The 22,339-nt window shown below is 40.1% G+C and overlaps 2 protein-coding genes across 4 annotated transcripts in view; one reads left to right on the forward strand and one right to left on the reverse strand.

Annotated features, from left to right (window-relative positions):
• LOC103119904 (uncharacterized) overlaps positions 1-14,713 on the reverse strand; it is a 28,162-nt gene extending 13,449 nt beyond the window's left edge. Inside the window, exons 1-5 of one of the 2 annotated variants that reach the window (XM_007530234.3) lie at positions 14,572-14,713; positions 9,334-9,455; positions 7,010-7,148; positions 5,543-5,664; positions 2,752-2,862 (exon numbers count right to left, since the gene is read on the reverse strand). In XM_007530234.3, the coding sequence (XP_007530296.1) occupies positions 2,752-2,862; positions 5,543-5,664; positions 7,010-7,148; positions 9,334-9,455; positions 14,572-14,668 (591 nt within the window). In that variant the 5' untranslated portion in view covers positions 14,669-14,713. The remainder of the gene's footprint in view (positions 1-2,751; positions 2,863-5,542; positions 5,665-7,009; positions 7,149-9,333; positions 9,456-14,571) is intronic. The other variant, XM_060175427.1, reaches the window with a different exon arrangement.
• Positions 14,714-15,024: 311 nt separating this feature from the next.
• LOC103119905 (signal recognition particle subunit SRP54) overlaps positions 15,025-22,339 on the forward strand; it is an 80,280-nt gene continuing 72,965 nt past the window's right edge. For both annotated transcript variants that reach the window (XM_060175424.1, XM_007530235.3), the window contains exon 1: positions 15,025-15,335. The gene's annotated coding sequence lies outside the window, so the exon portion shown is untranslated. The remainder of the gene's footprint in view (positions 15,336-22,339) is intronic.

Genomic DNA, 22,339 nt, shown 5'->3' on the forward strand with positions numbered 1-22,339 from the left:
CATAAGCCAGAGCTGAGCAGTGCTCTGGTAAAATAATAATAATAATAAATAGAGGAGAGATAAAGAGACACACCTGCAGCACTGCTTCACCACTTATGAAGGTGGGTGCGAGGAGGGGCTTAAACCTGGGTCCTTGAGCATGGTAACATGTGCACTCTACCAGATCTACCACTGCGAGGCCACAAGATCACCTACTGTAACAGTCAAAGGACTGATGCTCAAAATCTGGCTCATCATCAGTTAGGCTTTTACACTTAGGTAATCAATGTTCTCACAGGTAAAATGGAATAATACCTATTCCTGATCCAAATAATCAAATGGGACCATATAAAAATTATAAAAGTAACATATACTATGAAGTATTAATAAAGACTGTAGACAGTGAAATAATAAAGACTAAAAAGGCACTGCAACTACAGGCAGTCCCTCACTTTGGAATTTGTAACTTTATGTGTTAAGTATGCTTGGCAGTGGGTTACAGTTTCAATCTAATTTAAAAGTTTAAAGGAGGGAGTTGGGTGGTAGAGCAGCGGGTTAAGCGCATGTGGTGCAAAGCGCAAGGACCAGCTGAAGAATCCCAGTTAGAGCCCCTGGCTCCCCACTTGCAGGGGAGTCGCTTCACAGGCAGTGAAGCAAGTCTGCAGGTGTCTATCTTTGTCTCGGTCTGTCTGTCTTCCCCTCCTCTCTCCATTTCTCTCTGTCCTATCTAACAATGATGACATTAATAATAATAACAACAACAACAACAACAACAAAGTTTAAAGGAGGCAGGTAAACCAGATACTGAGAACCTCCCACCTTTCCAATTCTTTTCCTTTAGTATCAGCCCACTGGATGTTGCTTTCTCTGGGCAATCAGACTAATTCAAGAGGAAAGGTTAAAAGATATTTAATCATTTATTCCGCAAATAACTTCCCAATCAAGATCACTCAACAGTAAAGCCTAGAACTTTGTTATTTTTGTTTCTCACGTAAAGATAAGGACTACTACACTTTTGAGAAAAACCTTGTTAAAAAAAAGAAAAAGATCGGGAGTCAGGCAGTAGCGCAGCAGGTTAAGTGCAGGTGGTGCAAAGCACAAGGACCAGTGTAAGGATCCTGGTTCGAGCCCCCCGGCTCCCCACCTGCAGGGGAGTCGCTTCACAGGCGGTGAAGCAGGTCTGCAGGTGTCTGTCTTTCTCTCCCCCTCTCTGTCTTCCCCTCCTCTCTCCATTTCTCTCTGTCCTATCCAACAACAAACGACATCAACAATGGCAATAATGATAGCCACAGCGAGGCTACAACAACAAGGGCAACAAAAGGGGGGGAAAATGGCCTCCAGGATCGGTGGATTCATGGTGCAGGCACCAAGCCCAGCAATAACCCTGGAGGAAAGAAAAAAAAAAAAGAGTAAAACCAAAGAAAAAATAAAAACAAAATACACAAATCCTATTTAAAGCCACACCAAAAAGAAACTGTCTAGTAATTAATTTAACTCAAGAGTTGTGAAGATCTGTCACTAAAAACTATAAAACACTGATGAAAGTCTCTGAAGACACAAATAAAAGTTATTTCATGCTTATAGATTAGAGGAATTGATATTAAATGTTTGTACTGCCCAAGGAACTTACAGATTCAATGTAGTTCCTGCTAAAATGCCAAAGGCATTTTTCAAAGAAATAGAACATTATCTAAGTGGCAAGAGGTAACAAGTGTTGGTGGGGATGCTGGGGAAGGGAAGCCTCTGTATACTGTTGGTAAGACTCTATTGATGGAGTCATTATGGAAAATAGTATGGGGGTTCCTCAAAAAAAAAATAAGTTAGGACTACCATAGGATTTAGCAATTCTATTTCTTGGTATTTACTCAAAGGAAATGAAAACATGGTCATGGATAAGTGTGTTCACAAAAAAACATAATATATATTGAGTTCAAGACTTACTACAGTTCTAGGTATCCAGTAGAAAAATCTTGGGCCATATTCCTAGGGATCCACTGTACTTAATCTACTTGCTTGCTTTCACTGTTTTTTTAAAGATTATTTATTTACTTATTTATTTAATAGAGACAGAGAGGAATTGAGAGAGGAGGGGGAGAGAGAGAAGGAAAGAGAAACAGAGAGACACCTGTAGCCCTGCTTCACCATTCATGAAGCTTTCCCCTGGCGGGTAGGGTACAGGAGCTTGAACCTGGGTCCTTGTGCACTGTGATGTGTGCGCTTAACCAGGTGCACCGCCATCTGGCCCCCTTATTTTCACTATTCAGAGTTCAAGTAAATGCATCTTTTTTGCTGTATTTATTTATTTATTATTTTTTGTAGATGCATTTCTGACCAATATGAAGAAATTAAAAAAACACTGTTGCTACCAGGCTGGAGAGATAGCTTACTAGGTAGGGTGTGCACCCTGCCATAGATGTGGCCCAGGTTTTGAGCCACAGCACCACACAGGAGGTCTAGGGCACCAGAGGGAGCTCAGGTGCTATGCGTCTCTCTCTGTCTCTATATATGAATGCAAAAGTCAGAGAAGTGAAACTGTCTCATAAAAGGCCTTGATTCCATAACTAAATAAATAAATAAATAACTGCTTTCAGAACTATAGCTGACATGAATAAAGTCAGGAAAAAAACTCTACTTTCTAATATTAAGTCAGCTCAATCTGTTTTTATATACTAGCAACCAAGAATAGAAAAGATGATTTTCAACTCAAATGCTAAATAGACTTACTTAAATGACATAATATAGTAGATAAAGAGTGTAAAATTAAAAAGATACCTTTATTCTGTCAGTAAACTGGTATTTTTTTATGATCATTTCCTGCAACTGGCAAAAATCTCCATTCAATTCTACTCCATATAGCTGTAATGCTGAACTGTAAAGAAATCCCTAAAATATGAAGATATAGTAAGATGAAAATAAATAAACTTTTAATTGATTTCTACTTGAGATTTAAGAAGTGAAACTTTAAAACAATATTTCAATAAAGTAAAAAAATCATTTTTTAAATATTTATTTGGTAGAGACAGAGAAATTTAGAAGGGAGGGTGATATAGAGTCGGAAATAGAGAGAGAGAGACACCTGCAGCCCTATTTCACCACTCATGAAGCTTTCCCTCTGCAAGTGGGGACCAGGGGCTTGAGCCCAGTCCTTGCACAAAGTAATCTGTGTGCTTAACTAACCACATGCCCCCCAAATGAATCTTACAACTTATCTAAAACTTGCAACTTTAGTATCTTCAAGACTCAAACTGATTAAGAAATGTTACAGTTCAAAAAAATTCTACTGTTGAAAAGTAATTTGATTTTCAAAAATGAGTTATTTCTCTGGATAAAACTGTGCATTTAATGAAGCTGGAAATGTGGAAAGTTATCCCTCTTTGTTAAATATTCTATTTCTGTAATTTTTAAAGGAAGTTTCATTAGGGGAAGAAAAGAAATTCAACTATGCAGACTATAATACAAAATTATATATAGTCTGACACAAGAGGAACCTGACTGGAAATATGTATTTGTTGGGTTAGGGAAGCCAGTCTCATGCCTAACATTCTGTCAAAGGTAACAGATCAATTAGTTAATAAGGAAAATCAAAGGGCCAGAAAGTGGTACACACTGATTAAGTGCACACATCACAGTGTGCAAGGACCCAGGTTCAAGCCCCTGGTCCCCACCTGCAGGAGGAAAGCTTCACAGATGATGAAGCAGTGCTGCAGGTGTCTTTCAGTCTCTCTCCCTCTTTACCACCCCTTCCCTTTCCATTCCTGGCTCTCTCTCTCTCCAATAAATAAATAAAGATAATACCAAAAATCTTTTTTTAAAAAAGGGAAAACCAAGAATTGACTTTATCTATATTTGCTCACAGCAACAACAAAACAAAAATCTAGAAAGGTCGGGGACAGGCAGTGGTACACCTGATTAAGCGCACACATTACAGTGCATAAGGATCTGGGTTCAAGCCCCTAGTCTCCACCTGCAGGGGGGAAAGCCTCATGAGTGGTGAAGCAGGTCTGCTGCAGGTGTCTCTCTGTTTCTCTCCCACTCTATTTCCCCTTCCCTCACAATTTCTCTCTGTCTCTATTCAAAATAAATAAATAAAGTTTAAACATTTAAAAAATAAAAATAAAATCTGGAAAGGTCAAATCATATTCTGAAGATCTTTTTAAATTAACTAATACCCATGTGAAGACCAATTTAGCACTGACATCATAAACTTAAAAAATATGTTCCAGGAGTCAGGCGGTAGCGCAGCGGGTTAAGCGCAGGTGGCGCAAAGCGCAGGGACCGCCATAAGGACCCCGGTTCAAGCCCCCGGCTCCCCACCTGCAAGGGAGTCGCTTCACAAGCGGTGAAGCAGGTCTGCAAGTGTCTATCTTTCCCCCCCTCTGTCTTCCCCTCCTCTCTCCACTTCTCTCTGTCCTATCCAACAACGACACCAATAACTACAACAATAATAATAAAAAACCAAGGGCAACAAAAAGGAATAAAATGCTAAAAAATGCTTAAAAAAAATAAATGTTCCACAGAGCACAAGCTGGTATTCAATATTTTTTGGTAACTAAATGACCTAATTTGTAAAAAAAAAAAAACTAAGTTTAAATTTATTAGTGCTGCCACCATTCTACCATAGTAACAAACATAGTTCAGTTTCATACTTTGCTATCAAATCAGAAAACTGAAAAGAGTAGGTAAAATATGGTAAACACTCAGAACATCTGATGTTTTCCAAACAAAAACCACTGGACAAATTATATGGCTATACTTCCTAGTTATAGAACAAAAATCTTAACTCTAAAAAAAGAAATGAAGTATTAAAGAGTTAAGTATTTCTGTTGAAAGCAGGCAATGATGTCGGGAACTGATAGTGCCTGCTTTGGGCGTGAACTGCTGTCGGCCACATGTTTACTGATAAATCTAATAACAACCAGAAACCACATTTCAGTTTTTTTTTTTTTTTTTTTAATAAAACCAGTTAAGAACATTAGAAGTACTAGTGTTTTTTAAATTTTAGATGTCACATTAAAGTGATACTTCAGTTGAATATAAATAAGCTTTATATTCAAATTTTGTATCACAGAAAACTGTAGTATGCCGGTGCCTTCAGATATCATTTGGTTTGCATATCTGTAGATGAAGAACTTGAGGCTCAGATGTGTGAGATAATTTACTTACAACCTTATCGTGATTTCTCAGGCCAAGTAAACCTATCAGTTTTTATCAGAGCTCTTATCAAAATTCAGTATACTCTTTCAGGACAGTTCACAGAAACAAAAGGAATTAAAGAGCAGTAAAAAGTGACAAAATAGCAATGTATTATAAAAGCCACCTGCATTTCTTCATCCGGGTTACCTCTGCAAAGTAATGAAGCAAACAAGAGAGCTGGCCTTTGACATTTCCAATTCAGCTATTGCCATCATTTAGAAGTTAAATGTTCATACTCACTATATTATTTTAGCCTTACTACTCTATTATGTAAAGCCAAGCTGTCACCTTGGATGGTGGCAGGCAGAACTGTTGTTAGCAGAAGAAAGTATTTTCCAAATATTGAGTATGTCCGTAAGCTGGACTTTACCCCATAAAGAACTGTGCCAAGCCTGGAGCCAACATCAACCAAGACTTTTCCCGACAGATCAGGGAGCACATGATGATAAATGAACTTCAATTCCATGAGAGAGAAGGAATGAGAAATAAATCCTGGAGAATCAGAACAGAGTAAACATCGAATTTTGCTCGAGTATTAACAATCCCATTTTGTAGTTCTAATACTTTTAGCCATATTAATAAAGTATATTTCATGCTTTCTTTTCTTAACTACTCAAGAGTTATGTGGAAACTAGTATAATTTCCTATTCATTTACTCTATCCTGTATGTATTACAGAAGGAAAACATCAGCATAACATTCAGTGGTCTCTAGGGAACAGCCACCCAGCCGCTTATCTCTATCCCAGTGCCCTGTTTGTTTTGGTGATGCTTAGGATGATGCCCTTAGTTTTCCCCTTTCTCTCTATGAACCACTGTTCCCTGGGACTGTTTTCTAAGCCTCTGCATTATCTCGATTTTTCATCTTACCCCAGGACCAAGCTCAGAACTGCTTCTATTGCTTCACAGACAACAGACTAAGGAATAACCATCTCTTGAGTTGTGTAATATGGTAGCAATGGCCAACCAGAATGTGTTCTGGAGTGTAGGAGGGGAGTTGCATGGAAGGAGGTTAAGGTGCTCCCATACATTGCCCTCATTTCCTTTCATTTCATTGCTAAAATTTCTAGCCCATCCTGCTCACTCTAGTTCCTGCAGCAAAATACCCAAGAAAGCTTGATTTTATTTTTCCCATATAGAGGTGACTCAGAGACTTTCAATTTTTCTATTCTACATAATTGTAATGGTCAGGAAGGAGAGGAACAATGGCTGGAACTAATAGTCAGTGGCATAGAAAATGGAAATAGGCAGGCCAATCCACACAAGACAAAAAAAGGGGCCTCAGACATAATTCCTGGGCAGTAGGCTTTGACTAATGTGCTACTGTCCTTATTTTCCTAAGATCCTCATCCTCACTACCCTCTTTTTGATCCTATTGCTTTTGTCATGGGCTAGTCCATTAGTGGATCTTGGAGCTAGATAATCCCCTAGTCATAGCCTACCCAGTGATGACTTTTTTCAAATTCATTGTTGTTATCTGGATTGACCTGTTTCTAGCAGTAGCAAATTGCCCTGCAGAGGGACTTTATTAGTAATCAGAGCTCTGGTTTATGGTGGTGGTGAGAACTGAACCTGGGATTTTGGTGCTTCAGGCATGAAAGACTTTTTACACAACTATTATGCTATCTCTCTAGCCCTCCAGAAAGACTTTAAATATCCTACCTTGCCTAGATAATATTTCTACCTAGTCTCTCTAACTGCATGCAGTATTTGGTTGTGGGTAGATTAGAAGCTGGGCTTTTACTTTCAAAAAACAATGAATTGGTCAAGAATGCATATTCATGATAGGTAGGTGAAAGTATACACAAAGTCACCAGTTTGCATATTTACAGTGCCTACCTAGAGGTGCTGTCTGGTGTGACCCACACACCACACAGTAGTTTCTGCTCATTTTTCCTTCCTCACATAATGAATCAATAAAGTCTTCATCATAAAGGAATGCATCAACGTGAACTGTGGGTTCTGGCTGCTGCTGTATCTGGTGGAGAGAAGAGAAACATCAAGAGACACAAAGTACAAAGAAGTCTTTTTTTTTTTTTAATTGCTAAATAAGGCAAAACATCAATGGTTCACATGCTAAAATTCTGAGAGTAACAAGACAAATTCTGCTTATTAGAGTCAGCAACCTTGGTCTTATTTTGTTTGAGGCACTAGAAACTTTTTTTTTTTAAAAAGAAACTTTTAAAAAATATTTATTTATTTTCCATTTTGTTGCCCTTGTTTAACATTGTTGTGGTGGCACTAGCAACTTTTTCCTTAATCTATAGTGATGTGAAACATGGTTATGTGAGATACATATGTTGAGATTTTTTTTTTTTTTGAAAGGAGTATTTTGAGAACTTTTCCATTTGCAGTGGTACATTTTACAAAGAGATACTGATACTTGAGATTTCACCGAAGCAATGATACAAGTTAGTAAGAAGCTGGAAAAACCTGAAATAACAGGATTTCTGAGTCCTATATGTCAGTGACCTACTAAGCAAATATATTTAGTAAAAAATATTTCTCTAGAAGCAAAGTTTTCAAATAAAAAGAGTGTCAGTAAGATTTCATACTTACAAACAGTAACTCTTTTTATACTAGTGGTAAATGGTAACAAGTAATAAAATAAAATAAAAAACCAGGTAGCTACAAAGAAAATAAATAATTCCTTTATAACTGTAAGAATGAGTCAAACTATTTAGAAGCTGATAAAAATTCTATCAACTTCTGGGAGTCAGGCGGTAGCACAGCGGTTAAGTGCAGGTGGCGCAAAGCACACTGATCAGCGTAAGGATCCCAGTTCAAGCCCCTGGCTCCCCACCTGCAGGGGAGTCACTTCACAGGCAGTGAAGCAGGTCTGCAGGTGTCTCTCTTTCTCTCCCCCTCTGTCTTCCCCTCCTCTCTCCATTTCTCGCTGTCCTATCCAATAACGAAGACATCAATAACAACAACAACAATAATTACAACAATTAAAAAAAACAAGGGCAACAAAAAGGGAAAATAAATATTAAAAAGTCTTTAAAAAATTATATCAACTTCTAACTACACTAAAAATTTATAGTGTATGAAAATTGGTTATGGATATACAAAGACCATCAGTAAACAATGAAAGATAAAAAAGTTTTTAGTACAAAGCTCGTGGGCTATTAATAGGCAATGAATATTTCCCCTCATTTCCCCAGTAGCATGATATTGATATTTCTTTTATTAGTATCATTCAAACTGTATGACAAGTATCCATCATTTTATATTATCTACCACTTTCCCCTTTTGAAAGTCCATTTTAAGTGATTTGATACAATGATTTGCAGAGTTCACAATGTATACACAGTGTTATTAAATATACACAATTTAGTTCCTTTGTTCATGAATCTTAAGGCTCAAAAACCGTATGGAAAGCTGCTATTTTCAGATTAGTGGCTAAGGAAGAACCCGTTATTATTCATTTTGTATTAGTAAGCAATATTATGGCATAGATATCCCATGAATTGAGATTTTGGGAATTTATATGAAGTGGCTATCTGGTGAAAACAGAAAATTCTTGGAATAATGTAACTGAAGAATAAAAATTATGCAATGCAAAATGATGACAAGATATGAAAATAGGGGGGAGGGATAGCTAACCTAATAGAGCACACACCTTACCAAGCATCAAGCCCTGGGCTTGGGTCCCACACCAGATGGGAGCACCAAAGGTGGAGTGATACCGTGGTGTCTCTCTCTTTCTATTTCCATCATCTTTCTCCCTGGATTCATTCTCTGGCATTGAGGAAAAAACAAACACACACACACCAGGACAATGATGGAAGAGGGGCCAAATTACTGTCTTAATTGTGTTGCCTCCTCTCCTGTCCTGTCCTCTTTCTCTCCTCTCCTTTTTAAAGTGCTTGGTAAACTGGACACTCTAAAAAAAATATTTGTAGCCAGCAGACTACAGACTCAAAAGAACTAGAGAAGTGGCTGACACACCAATAAAATCTTTTCTTTCTTTCTCTCTCTCTCTCTCTCTTTTTTTTTTTTTTTTTACCAGACCACTGGTAAGCTCTGGCTTATGGTGGTTAGGGTGATTAATGAAAATTGTTTAAAGTAAATATTAGGACTAATTAGACTGAAGAAGCTGTGTGGTTATGGAAAATAGCTGACTCATCAAGTTAGCCCTAAAAGTAACTGAACATACTTACTTTTTGAAGTGCTAGATGTTCTGAGGAAAGCATGGTTTCTAGAGGTAAACAACTCCGAAGATCTTCTGCTATGTTTTTCAATATAATGTCATTATTATCTCGAGTGAATTCATCAAAATCTCCTAGAGGAAAGAAAGGGAGTGAAAAGCTTTATGGTTATAATCCTATCTACATTAAGTGATTATAACAGATGCATTTTCTATTAGATAGCATTTTCCACTAGGTAACATCAATTTATAATAATAAATTTATGATGCTAAATAAACCTAACTGATGATAGATTCAAAATCTAAGAGATTTTCATTAAAAATATTCAGCTTTGGGGGCTGGGTGGTGTTGTACCCAGTTGAGCCCACTTGTCATGCCCAAGGACTTGGGTTCAAGCCCCTAGTCCTCACTGCTGGGGAAAAGCTTCATGAGTGGTGAAGTAGTACTGCAGGTGTTTCTCTGTCTCTCTTACTCTCCTCTTGATTGGATTTCCTCTACTTCCTACATAAAAACAAATGTATAGCTTTAAAAACTGTTTGAGCTTCTCTCATTATAGGGACTAATAGAGAAAAATCACAGAAAAGTGCTTTAAAAAAGGAAAATGTTCTTTAGCTAGGTATACTGTTTTCTTCTGTTAACAAAATTATCATCCAGGGGCCAGGTAGTGGTGTACCCGGTTGAGTGCAAATGCTACACTGCACAAGAACCTGTGTTCAGACCCCTGGCTCCCACCTGCAGGTGGTGAAGCAGTGCTGCAGTTGTCTCCTTGTCTCTCCTTCTATCTCCCTACCCCCTCTTGATTTCTGTCTCTACTGAAATTATATATATCATTCAGAAGATTCAAGGGTGGGGCAGATAGCAAAATGGTTATGCAAAAACATTCATGCCTGAGGCTCCAAAATCCCAGGTTCGATCCCTCAAACTACCATAAACCAGAGTTGAGTAGTGCTCTGGTAAACAAATAAGTAAATAGATAAAGTAATAGTAATAAATAAATTCAAAATTATCACCTGGTTTTGAAGCCTCAAAAACTGGAGATTTGGTTAATATATGTACAAAACTGAAATCTTTTTTTTTAAATTTATTTCTTTATTGGAGAATTAATGTTTTACATTCAACAGTAAATACAATAGTTTGTACATGCATAACATTAAAACTGAAATCTTAAGAGCAAAGGTATTTTACTAGCTGTAACTGCCAGGCAATAAGTGGTACCTTTACAGATACTCAATGTTTTTTGTAGTAAATGATCTTGTGCTTAGGAATACAAAGAAATACAAGTCAAAGTTAGCACTGTTTTATAAGCAATTGGGATAGCACTACAGAGTTTAAATGAAGTGACCAGATATTCAGCATATTTTTGAAATTACTATCTTGAATTTTGTATGCATGTATGAAAAATAAGCTATCTGAAGTTGATTGAAACAGTGCTCCATACTCCTTGAATCTTCAAATGGCAATAAAGCTGATGTCCATTTATGTAAAACTGGTGTAGTGGGGTTTGGCTTTCCATGGCATTAGGCACTGAGCTCCTTTGTTCTACTGAGGGATAGATTTGACCTAGGAAGGGCACTCCATGGCAGAAAAAGATATCCAGAAGGAACCTCGCTACTTTCTGGTTTTTGTTGTTTGTTTTGTGTTTTTTTAAGCATTTTAAATACATTTATTTATTTTCCCTTTTGTTGCCCTTGTCATTTTTATTTGTGTTGTAGTTATTATTGTTGTTGTTATCGATGTTGTCGTTGTTGGATAGGACAGAGAGAAATGAAGAGAGGAGGGGAAGACAGAAAGGGAGAGAGAAAGATAGACACCTGCAGACCTGCTTTACGACTTGTGAAGCAGCTCCCGTACAGGTGGGGAGCCAGGGGTTTCCTACCTGGATTCTTACACTCATCAGTGCGCTTTGCACCACCTGCGCTTAACATGCTGCGCTACCGCCCAACTCCTGTTTTTGTTTTGTTTCTTAAACCAGGGCACTGTTGAACTCTGGCTTATAGTGATGCTGGGGATTGAACCTGGGACTTCAGAGCCTCAAGCAGTAAAGGCTTTTACAGAACTACTGTGGTGTCTCCCCAGTCCCCCTAGCTACTTTGTGGACATTTGTCTAGAGATCCGATGTGGCTGTGCTGTCTGGGACTGTTGGCTCTCATGCATTCTTTATTCACTTACAAAAGGAAGCTGTTTACTAAAGAAGATACTGGGGCCAGGTGGTGTTGCACCTCGTTGAGTGCACATGTTACAATGCACAAGGACTCAGGTCCAGCCCCTGGTCCCCACCTACAGTTGAAAAGTTTAACAAATGGTGAAGCAGGGCTGCAGGTCTCTCTGTCTCCCACCCTCTCTATCACCCCTTCCCTCTTGATTTCTAGCTGTCTCTACCCAATAAATAACTAAAGATAGTGGTCAGGGAGGTGGCGCCACTGATAGGGCATCGGACTCTCGAGCATGAGGTCCTGAGTTCAATCCCCACATGTCCCAGGGTGATGCCTGGTTCTTTCTCTCTCCTCCTATGTTTCTCATTAATAAATAAAAAAAATAAAGATAATAACAAATTAAATAAACAGAACTGTCACTTTTAAAAAAAGATACTAAGGAGATTTAAGATTTTTTTTTCCCCTTTCTGAAATGATCAGTCTACTCAGCAACTTAGAGGACTAACCTCCACTGCTCCAACCCCCAAAATAAATAAAATTGGAATTGTCAACATATAAGAATGTTTCAAATCATAGGTCTCTACAAAATAGCCATGGGAATAAGGTGCACTAAGCTGCACACATATATATGTCAAACCATATTTTTAAAATCTTATACTTTCTTTTTTGAGATAGAAGCAGAGCAGCAGCAGGGGAGGGAGGGAGGAAGGGAGAGAGAGAGAGAGACCATAGTACCCAAGTTTCCTAAAATGCCTTGGGGCCCAGCTCATATCTGAGTTGTACATATAGCAAAGTGACACACTATCCAACTAAGCTATTCCATCAGCCTAGTATCTTAAACTATTCTAAACCAATGTTAAACCAATTTTTTAAAAAAAATTATATTTATTTTCCCCTTTTGTTGCCCTTTTTAAAATTGTTGTTGTAGTTATTATTGTTATTATAGTTGATGTCATTGTTAGATAGGACAGAGAAAAATGGAGAGAGAAGGGGAAGACAGAGAGGGGGAGAGAAAGATAGACACCCGCAGACCTGCTTCACAGCCTGTGAAGCGACTCCCCTGCAGGTGGGGAGCCGGGGCTCAAACTGGGATCCTTCCGCCCGTCCTTGCGCGTTGCGCGACGTGCACCTAACCAGCTGCGCTACCACCCAGCTCCCACCAATTTTTAAAATATATTAACAGAGGCTCCTCATTCCACTTTTGGATTATGGATAGTTTCATGCAAATATATTACTCAATATTGCCAAGTTCAAAAAGACAATCTGGGATGTGAGGGCGATCTGGCTGAGACATCTGTCACCCCACTGATCACCAGGGTTGATTGGGCTGATCTGTCTGGCTAGGAGGGTGTCCCCTTCCTCCCTCATTGCCCCGTGTGTGTCCCTTCCAAAGCTGCGCGCTTGGTCAAAGAGGATGATCTTCCCCAAATAGAGACAGTTCGTCTTCTGCCAAGTGTGTATGTGGAGCTGCACTCCCTTGCTAGAACCTCCAAACAAGCTCTCAAAGTTCAGAAGGAGAATCTGTAACCCAGGAGGTAGCACAGTGAGTGATTCTGAGGTAAGACCCCAGGCATTTCATGTGGCAGAGTGATGCTCTAGTTTGTTCACTCTCATAAATCAATTATTTTTACTCCTTTATTGAGGGAATCAATGATTTTTTAAAAAGAAATCTTTAACTATAAATATTTTTCATAGCAATTATCAGGCTCATTTTAAAATGATGTTTTAATATTGATATGAACTATGTTGAAAGGCTTGATATTGACAATACTCTATTGTAATTCAGAACAGAACAGAACCATAGGAATCAATATTCTATGGCATAGAGGGAACAGTATGATTCTGGTATTGTTATCAAATACAGTATTTTCTTTAGTTTTCACCAGGCTTCCCTTTGCCAAAACAGATTTACCCTATTCCTCAATTCTTTTGCCTCCAGGGTTATCGCTGGGGTGGTGCCTGCACCATGAATCCACTGCTCCTGGAGGTCATTTTCCCGCCATTTTTGTTGCCCTATTGTTATTATTGTTGTTGAATAGGACAGAGAGAAATCGAGAGAGGAGGGGAAGACAGAGAGAGGAAAGAAAGACACCTGCAGACCTGCTTCACCGCTTGTGAAACGACTCTGCAGGTGAAGAGCCGGGGCTGGGGCCGGGATGGTGAAGCTGTTCCTTGCGCTTCGCGCCATGTGCACTTAACCCGCTGCGCTACCACCTGGCTCCCCTATTCTTCAATTCTTAATTGCCACACTTCCTTGATTTTAATGTTGTTACTTTTTTACTTTCTTATTGGAGACAGAGATAAATTGAGACAGGAGAGGGAAACAGCAAGGGAGACAGCCGCAGCCCTGCTTTACCACTCGTGCAGGTGAGGGCCGGGGGCTTGAACCCAGGTCCTTGTAATGTGAGAGCTTAACCAGGTGTGCCACTGCCTGCCCTCCCTTTAATTTGTTTTTACTAGTAACACTAATTTTGATAACAGCTTAAAATCAAAGCCCCCCCCCCCCGCAGTTTGGAAAATTTGCCATTAAATGCCCATTTTTATAACAGAGAATAAATGCATTACCTAAAGATGACTACCAGACAAAAACTGCCAACTCTAAAGCCTGCTTCTCAGGTCAAACAGCCTATTCGTGGGAGCAAAGAGATCGCTGGGGAGCCAGAGACGACCCGAACTGCCCCTGCGGCTCCAGACAGACTATGACCCACATAGTCAACGACTGCCACCTCTCCAGATTCAAAGGAGGTCTCGAAACTTGACATCAGGCTCAACCTGACGCTGTTGACTGGCTACGGAAGAAGGGCAAACGCTAGAAGAAGAAGAGAGAACTAACTCCACCTCTTTTTTTTTTCCCTCTAGAAAAGGGGCTGGGCACAAGGAGGCTCTATAGGTCTGTCTTGAAGACTACACGTCAATCAGCAGCTAGAGTCAGGTCTTCCGGCACCCAACCCCAAGGTGGACGTTGTACCCTATGAAGCAGAGACCAGCTTCATAGAGACCATGAAAGGCTCTTGGCCTAACACCTTAGCAGTTTCTATGCTCAACGCCCATTGCCTATTCTTGCCCCAACCGCCTGTCTCTGGCACTCGTGGCTTACGGGTAGTTCGCATCCACTGGATCAGTGCTGGGAGGTCTGCGGGAGCCACGGTACCCAGCAGTTGCATTACTGCACGTCTCGCCGAGGGGAATTCCATGTTGGCTCAGAGAGCAGCGCTGGGGAGGTCCGCATTGCGCAAGCGCAAGCCGACACCAGACCAAGCCAGGGTGGAGCCCCGCCCCCAAACCCGAAGCCCCGCCCCCTCTCGGGCTGCTCGGGTTGCTCCCGAGAACCTTTTAAACTCCACGGCACACACACCCCCATCTCTAATCATTCCCCTCCTAAGCGGGACCCCCCCTTTCCGAGGCCGGTCTTCTTTTCCTGACATCACCATTTCCTACACTTTTCTATTTTACCGCTAACAGTATTACCACTGTCCTTGATGAAAGCAAACCGAGGCCCAAAGCCCATCGCGAGCCAAAGAAACACCTGACAACTAGCCTTCTCCGTAGCCCGACTCAAGGAACGCGGCGGGTGCCCCGGAAGCGGAAGTGTATCCTTTGCAGAAAGGCTGGATTACACAGAGTGGTGACGTTTCCTCATTGGGCGGAAGGTTCGGTGGCTGTCGTCGGACTTCCAGCTGGTGGGAGTTGGCGTCGCGGTGCTGGGCGCCGGGACCCTAGTTTATTTAGTTCCGGAGCCGGGCCGTGGGGTGGCAGCTGCCTGTCGGACCCCCCGCTTTCGCTGGCTTCCTCCCACGGCGTGGGGCTAAGAGAAGAGGTCCCTGGCCCCTCCGGGCCACGGCGGTAGCGGTGCTCTTTGCGGTGAGTGTCTGCTTTTTCCCGCCCCGGGCTGCGAACTGGCAGCTGGCGGGTGGGGTGGGGGTGGAGGGCTGCCCCAGTTCTTCTTAGGGGGCCAAGGACTCCAGAGGGAGTCGCCTTCCCTGGCCACCAAAAGTCATGACCGAGATTGAAGCGCCCTGCCCCCCCCCTTTTTTTGTTTAAATCTCGTGTCCCCTCTCCCGAAGTTTCATTAAGAGATGCACTGTGGCCTCTTTGAGTTGCTCTCAGATACACGCGAGTCCTGGGGAGGTTATGCAGGCTTGATGCTTTGCTGTGCTCTCTTCTGCTTAAAGTCAACGTCTGGATGGGACTCCTGGCTCCGACAACACTGTGACTTCTGCCAGGTTTTGTTGTTCCTTGTTGGTTGTGTTTACCACGTTGCCCTGCATGCAGTGGGCGTTTAGGAAGGGAAGGAAGGATGTCAGTTCACTGTGATAACTTGAGACGTGCACATGAGTTTTTTTCAGTAAGAGTTGGCACCACTGACCAGTTATATTGAAACGTTTTCTCCTGTTGGATTTTGGAAAAGTTATTTAATTTTATTATATATGAGTTTCATGGCGGGCGGGGGGAATGATTGAGAAGCTGGAGCCACCACTGGTACATGAGGCACTAGGGATTGAACCTGAACCTCAGGCGCTGAAGTCCATTGCTCTACCAGTCAGTCTCCCGGGACCCTCCTGTTGGCTTGCTTCGTGTTATTTTAGATCCAGTGCTCTCAGATGCTTAACAAAATATTTACTTAATCTTAACTCTAGGGGTGCAGATATGAGTTAGGGGAAAAAAAACTGTCTTTGAGAACTAGCCGTGGAGTGGGAGAAACACAAATATACATTATATGAGAGTGGATAATGAGGAACTCTGGCGAGAGTGTGGTAGCAAGAGCTGGGGGGACACCGAAGAGATAGTGTGCTCCATGGAAGATTTGTGATCCTGAGCAAGTTGCTATTCCAGTCAGTCTCAATTTTTTCATTGATATCATAAACTTAATATGAGGATGAAAGATCAGGCAACATGTTTGGTGTAGTGCTTAGGATATAGCAACGGTGGTTTCAAAGCAGAGAGGAAATATTTCTTTCAAACCTCTTTCCCTTAGTTTTTTGATATGGTCAATTTGTAATTTTCTTTTTTTTAATTTTCTTTATTGGGGAATTAATGTTTTACATTAACCGTAAATACAATAGTTTGTACATTCGTACCATTTCTCAGTTTTCCACAATTTGTGTTTTCTAATTGATGATAAGCACTATGCAAAGGCATCATTGAGCCTACTTTCCAAACAGATTGTACCTCTTCACTTATCTGGAAATTTCACACCTGCCACTGGAACTTAATATGAGGATGAAAGATCAGGCAACATGTTTGGTGTAGTGCTTAGGATATAGCAAAGGTGGTTTCAAAGCAGAGAGGAAATATTTCTTTCAAACCTCTTTCTCTTAGTTTTTTGATATGGTCAATTTGTAATTTTCTTTTTTTTAATTTTAATTTTAGTGAGATAGCCATAAATAGTAGTTTTCGTCTTCATTGATTTTCTTCTGTATACCTTTAAGAGAGGGAAAAAGGATTAGTTAAAGCTTCAGTGATTTGATCTTTCCGGATCATCGTGGCTGACCCTTTTTTACTTTAGATACTTCATCACTGCTGTGACCCAGATGGACTTCCGCAGGAGGTGCTTCTTGAGGCTTGTCACCCACATCTGTGTCTGTCATAGCGACTTTGTATGCCTACCTTTCCCAACTCTTTTTTTACTAGGGTTTCTTCTGAGTGATATAATTCTTTAGTTTCTACAGAATCAGTAATTCCAAAACCAAATGCACTATCTATACCTACTTTTCTTCATAATTACATATAACACACAAGTGGTGTTTAAGTAGTGATTTGTGGTGTGCTTTTGAGTATTGATCCCGTTTCTAGCTTTATTTTTTTTTTGGTTTTAAATATTTATTTACTTATTTTATGAAAGAGATGGGCACACATACACACACACACTCAGCATCATTTTGGCATTCACAGTGCTGAGGCTCAGAACTTGGACCTTAAATATCCAAGTTCTTTGCTCTTACTGCTAAGATATACCCTGACCAACGGTAGTTGTATTTTAAATTTGTTTATTCAGTTAAGAAGAAAAGAGGGAGTAGGGCGGTAGTGCAATGGGTTAAGTGCATGTGGCACAAAGTGCAAGGACCCGTGTAAGGATCCCGGTTCGAGCCACTGTCTCCCCACCTGCAGGGGAGTTGCTTCACAAGTGGTGAAGCAGGTCTGCAGGTGTCTTTCTCTCCCCCTTTCTGTCGTCCCCACCTCTCACCATTTCTCTGTCTTATCCAACTACAACGGCATCAATAACAACAATAATAACTACAACAATTAAACAACAAGGGCAACAAAAGGGAAAATAAATAAATATTAAAAAAAAAGGAGAAGAAGAAGAAGAAAGAAGAAGAGGAAGAAGAAAAGATAGTAGGGCTGGGAGGTAGCTAACCTGGGTAGAACACACATTTTACCAGGTTTAAGGATCTAGGTTCAGGCTGTGGCCCAGATAGAAGATGGTGCAGTAGATAACAGATTGTCAAGATAAGGTCTTGAATCCCCATATGTCAGAGTGGGACTCTGATTCCTCCCCTCTCCGTCGTCTCTCATTAATTTTTTTTTTTTTAAGATAAAATGAACACCTATGTACTCGGTATCTAATATAAGTTGTAGAACTTGGTAAATAACCTTTGAAATCCTTAAACATTTTTCTCTATGAACTCTTTTAAAATCTTATTTATTTAATTATTGGATAGAGACAGAAATTGCGAGGAGAGAAAGAGAGAGGGAAAGAGACAGAGAGACACCTGTAGCCCTGCTTCACCACTTGTGAAGCTTTCACATGTAGGTGGGGACCAGGGGTTTGAACCCAGGTCCTTATGCACTGTGTGCACTTAACCAGGTGTGCCACTGCCTGGCCCCTCTCTAGTAACTCTTTAAAACTAGCTCCATTTTTTTTCTTTTGCATTCCATTCATTGGTTAATGATACTGCTAGCCATTCAAGCTGGAATCCTTGAAGTAATTCTGCCTTCCTTGTTTGTTTATTAGGTCTTACAGATTCTGCTTCATGGGTTAGTCCTTGACTTGAGCCACTTCTTCATCGTTTGCCTTCTTGTCTCCCTCACCCTGTTCAAGTCCATATCTCTAGATTAGTTTTTTGGAAGAAATGATAAATGTTTATCATTTCCTTGCTGGCAAGTTTTTCCTTCCTTCAGTGTGTTTGTTACATTGTGTCTAATTTTTTTTCTTTTTTTTTTTTTTTGGAGAGCACCGCTGAGCTCTAACTTGTTTTTGCTTTTCAAATGAAGAATTTAGATGAGACCACTCACTGAAAATTTTCTGAAATTGATATTTCAGAAGATTTTGATTCTGTGATTTTTAACTGATAGGTGTTAAGCTAAATGTCATTGAAATAAACCCATTGCTTGGGCTCTTATCCCTCCTCTTCCTCCTTTGCCGTATTTTTAGTCTCCGTTCTTTTCCAATTTTAAGGCAGACTATTTCCAAGGAAATAATTTGGTTTTGTTTTTTTTTTCTTAGAAACAGTTTACATAAAATTTCCTTTTTGGGAGTCAGGCACTAGTGCAGCAGGTTAAGCACAGGTGGCCTAAAGCGAAAGGACAGGCGAGAGGATCCTGGTTGGAGCCCCCGGCTCCCTACCTGCAGGGGAGTCGTTTCACAGGTAGTGAAGCAGATCTGCAGGTGTCTGTCTTTCTCTCCCCCTCTCTGTCTTCCCTTCCTCTCTCCATTTCTCTCTGTCCTATCCAACAACGACAACATCAATGACTACAACAATAAAACAAGGGCAACAAAAGGAAATAAATAAATATTTAAAATATATATATAATTCTCTTTTTGATGAATATTCAAAAGGCATCTTAAAGGAATGATGCTCAGTTTTTTTCTTTTTATTATTATTACTATTTATTTATTTTTTACCAGAGTACTGCACAGCTCTGGCTTTTGGTGGTAGTGCTGGAGATTAGGAGTTTGCGCCTAGTACCTTTTGTGCCTTAGGCATAAAACTTCTTTTGTGTAACCCTTATACTATATTGGGTTGAGGAGAAAGTCAGAACACATTTTTTCCTGTGTTTTTCTACATAAAAATGCATTGTGAGTTTTCTGATAACCCAGTATTTTCTCAACTCCAGTCTTAATTTATTCTTTTTTTTTTTACTTATAACTCCTTGCTGCATAAATAATTTTTGCATCCCAGTTATATTGTTAAACTATGAAATGTTGCAGTAGTCTTATTTTTAGTATTAAAATGTTTTAGAAATTGAAAGCTAGTTTTGTTCTTGTTATTTTGCTAGAATTGACTATAACTTTTGGTCCAAAATTAAGGCAGGCAGAGAAGTCAATGTGGTATGATTCATGCAAAAATATCTTCTGATAATTGAATCTTACCTGTGTTAAATTCATTTTTTTTAATTGGGAGTTGGAACTTTCTCATGCTGGGAAAATGTCTAATGTGCATAATCGGTGTTTAATGAATGAGTGATTGTAAGTGACATTTCAACCCCTAGTATATCACTATAAGTATCACAAGAAGTACTTTAAAAATAATTAATTTTCCCCATAACATAAAAACCACTATTCTGGGCTGGCAAGTTAGCTCACCTGGGAGGTGTCTGCTTTGCCATGTGTGCCACACAGATTTAAGCCTGTTCCCTACTCAGTGGGGAATTTTGGTGCTGTGGTGTGCTTCCCTCATTTCTTCTGTCTCTCTCTTCCTATCTGGGGGAAAAAAAAAAGCTTGGAATAGTGACACCCCAGCAACTGCAACAGCAACAATGTTATCAGCCACACATACACACACACAAAAGGAAATTACTTAAAGCTATAAGAAAATATAGATTTTTGGAGCCGGGTGGTGGGGCACCTGGTTGACCGCATGTATTACAGTGCACAAGGACCTGGGTTCAAGCCCCCAGTCCCCACCTGCAGAGGGAAAGCTTTGCGAGTGGTGAAGCAGTGCTGCAGGTGTCTCTCTCTATCACCCCCTTCCCTCTTGATTTCTGGCTGTCTGTATCCAATAAATACATATTTTTTAAAAAATTCTTCCTGGGTCCATATTCCCAGAGGGATAAAGAATAGGAAAGCCATCAGGGGAGGGGATGGGATACGGGGTCTGGTGGTGGGAATTGTGTGGATTTGTACCCCTCTTAGCCTATGGTTTTTATCAGTGTTTCCTTTTTATAAAATAAAAATAAAAAAAAGAAAATACAAATTCTAATTATTCATCATCTGGAGATGACAAATTTCTAACAGTTTTGAGATAAAAAAATAATCACAGGGAGGCGGTGGTAGCGCAGTGGGTTAAGCGCACGTGGTACCTAGTGCAAGGACCTGCGGAAAGATCCGGGTTTGGAGCCGCGCTCCCCACCTGCAGAGGAGTCGCTTCACAGGCGGTGAAGCAAGTCTGCAGGTGTCTCTCTTTATCTCCTCTGTCTTCCCCTCCTCTCTCCATTTCTCTCTGTCCTATCCAACAACGAAATCAATAATAACTACAACAATAAAACAAGTGCAACAAAAGGAAATAAATATTTTTTAAAAATCACATACTATAAATTCATCTAAAGTGCACAATCAAGTAGGTTTTTAAAAACTATACTTACAGTGGGGGTTGGGCGGTAGCGCAGCGGGTTAAGCGCACGTGTGGCAAAGTGCAAGGATTTGAACCTCAGAGGCTCAGAGCCTCAGGCATGAAACCCTTTTGCATAAACATTAAGCTGTCTCTCCAGTCCCACTGCAATCAATTTTATTACTTTTTTAAAAAATACTTTGTTTATTTTAATGAGAGAGGGAGAGCGAAAAGAACGAGAGAGACATACACACTAGAACACTGTTCAACTTTGACTTATAGTGGTGCTGGAGACTGAACCTGCAACCCGAGAGTTGCAGACATGAAAGTCTTTTTTTTTTTTTTTTTTTTTTTGTGAAAGTCTTTTGTATTTTTTTTTTTTTTGTGAAAGTCTTTTATATTCTATTATTCTATCTCCCTAGTCCAACAGTCAAATTAACATTCCTGCAGGGGAGAAGGGGTGAAGCAGGTTTGGGGTGTGTGTATATGTAACTTTTCTAAAAATATTTACCAAATATAGCATTTGTGTATTTAGTATTTTAGTTTATATTGATTCAGTAAATTGATCACTGACCAAGACTTTTTGAAGAGCTTTTTAAGGGATATTTATTAATGAGAAACATAGGAAGAAAGAGAAAGAACCAGACATCACTCTGGTACATGTGCTGCCAGGGATTCAACTCAGTACCTCATGCTTGAGAGTCCTATGCTTTATCCACTGCGCCACCTCCCAGACCACCACATTAGACTCAATATAATCTCACATCAGAAAAGGTTCTGGAGGAAATTATTTATAATTATTTATGTAGGGAAAATGACTGAACATTCTGGCTTCTGTTGGGTAATACCTGGTTGATATTTATTTATTTATTTATTTAGTAGGACTAGGGTCTAAAATATGCTTGAGTTTATCACTCCTAGGCTTACTTTTTCCTTTCAGATAGACACAGAGAGACAGACAGGATAGCACTGGAGCTTTCCCGTGTCTTGAAATTCCACATAGTGTGTGACTTGGGTAGTTTTAGTTGGTTCCAGCTATTAACGGTTCCAGGGATGGCTTCTAACTAATGATACAGGCACTTCACTAATAATAGAGTTGTTCAGAATACTTTGTTTCCTTACACTTCAGACATTACAGTGAGAGCCAGTTGGTACCATTCAAGAAAGAAAGGAAGGAAATGATTAGTATTGTAGACACCTGCAACCAGTTTTCTACTTACTATCTCATGTAATCCTCACAACAGACCTTCAGGGTACTTACCTTGATAGTATCATCTCAATCAGGTGAGGAAAGGACGGCTCACAGAGGTAAGATAACTTGCCCCAAATATCACAGCCAGCTTGTAACAGCTGGGATTTGAATCTAAGTCTGTT

This window comes from Erinaceus europaeus, chromosome 16 (assembly GCF_950295315.1).
Source record: "Erinaceus europaeus chromosome 16, mEriEur2.1, whole genome shotgun sequence".
Classification (NCBI taxonomy): domain Eukaryota; kingdom Metazoa; phylum Chordata; class Mammalia; order Eulipotyphla; family Erinaceidae; genus Erinaceus; species Erinaceus europaeus.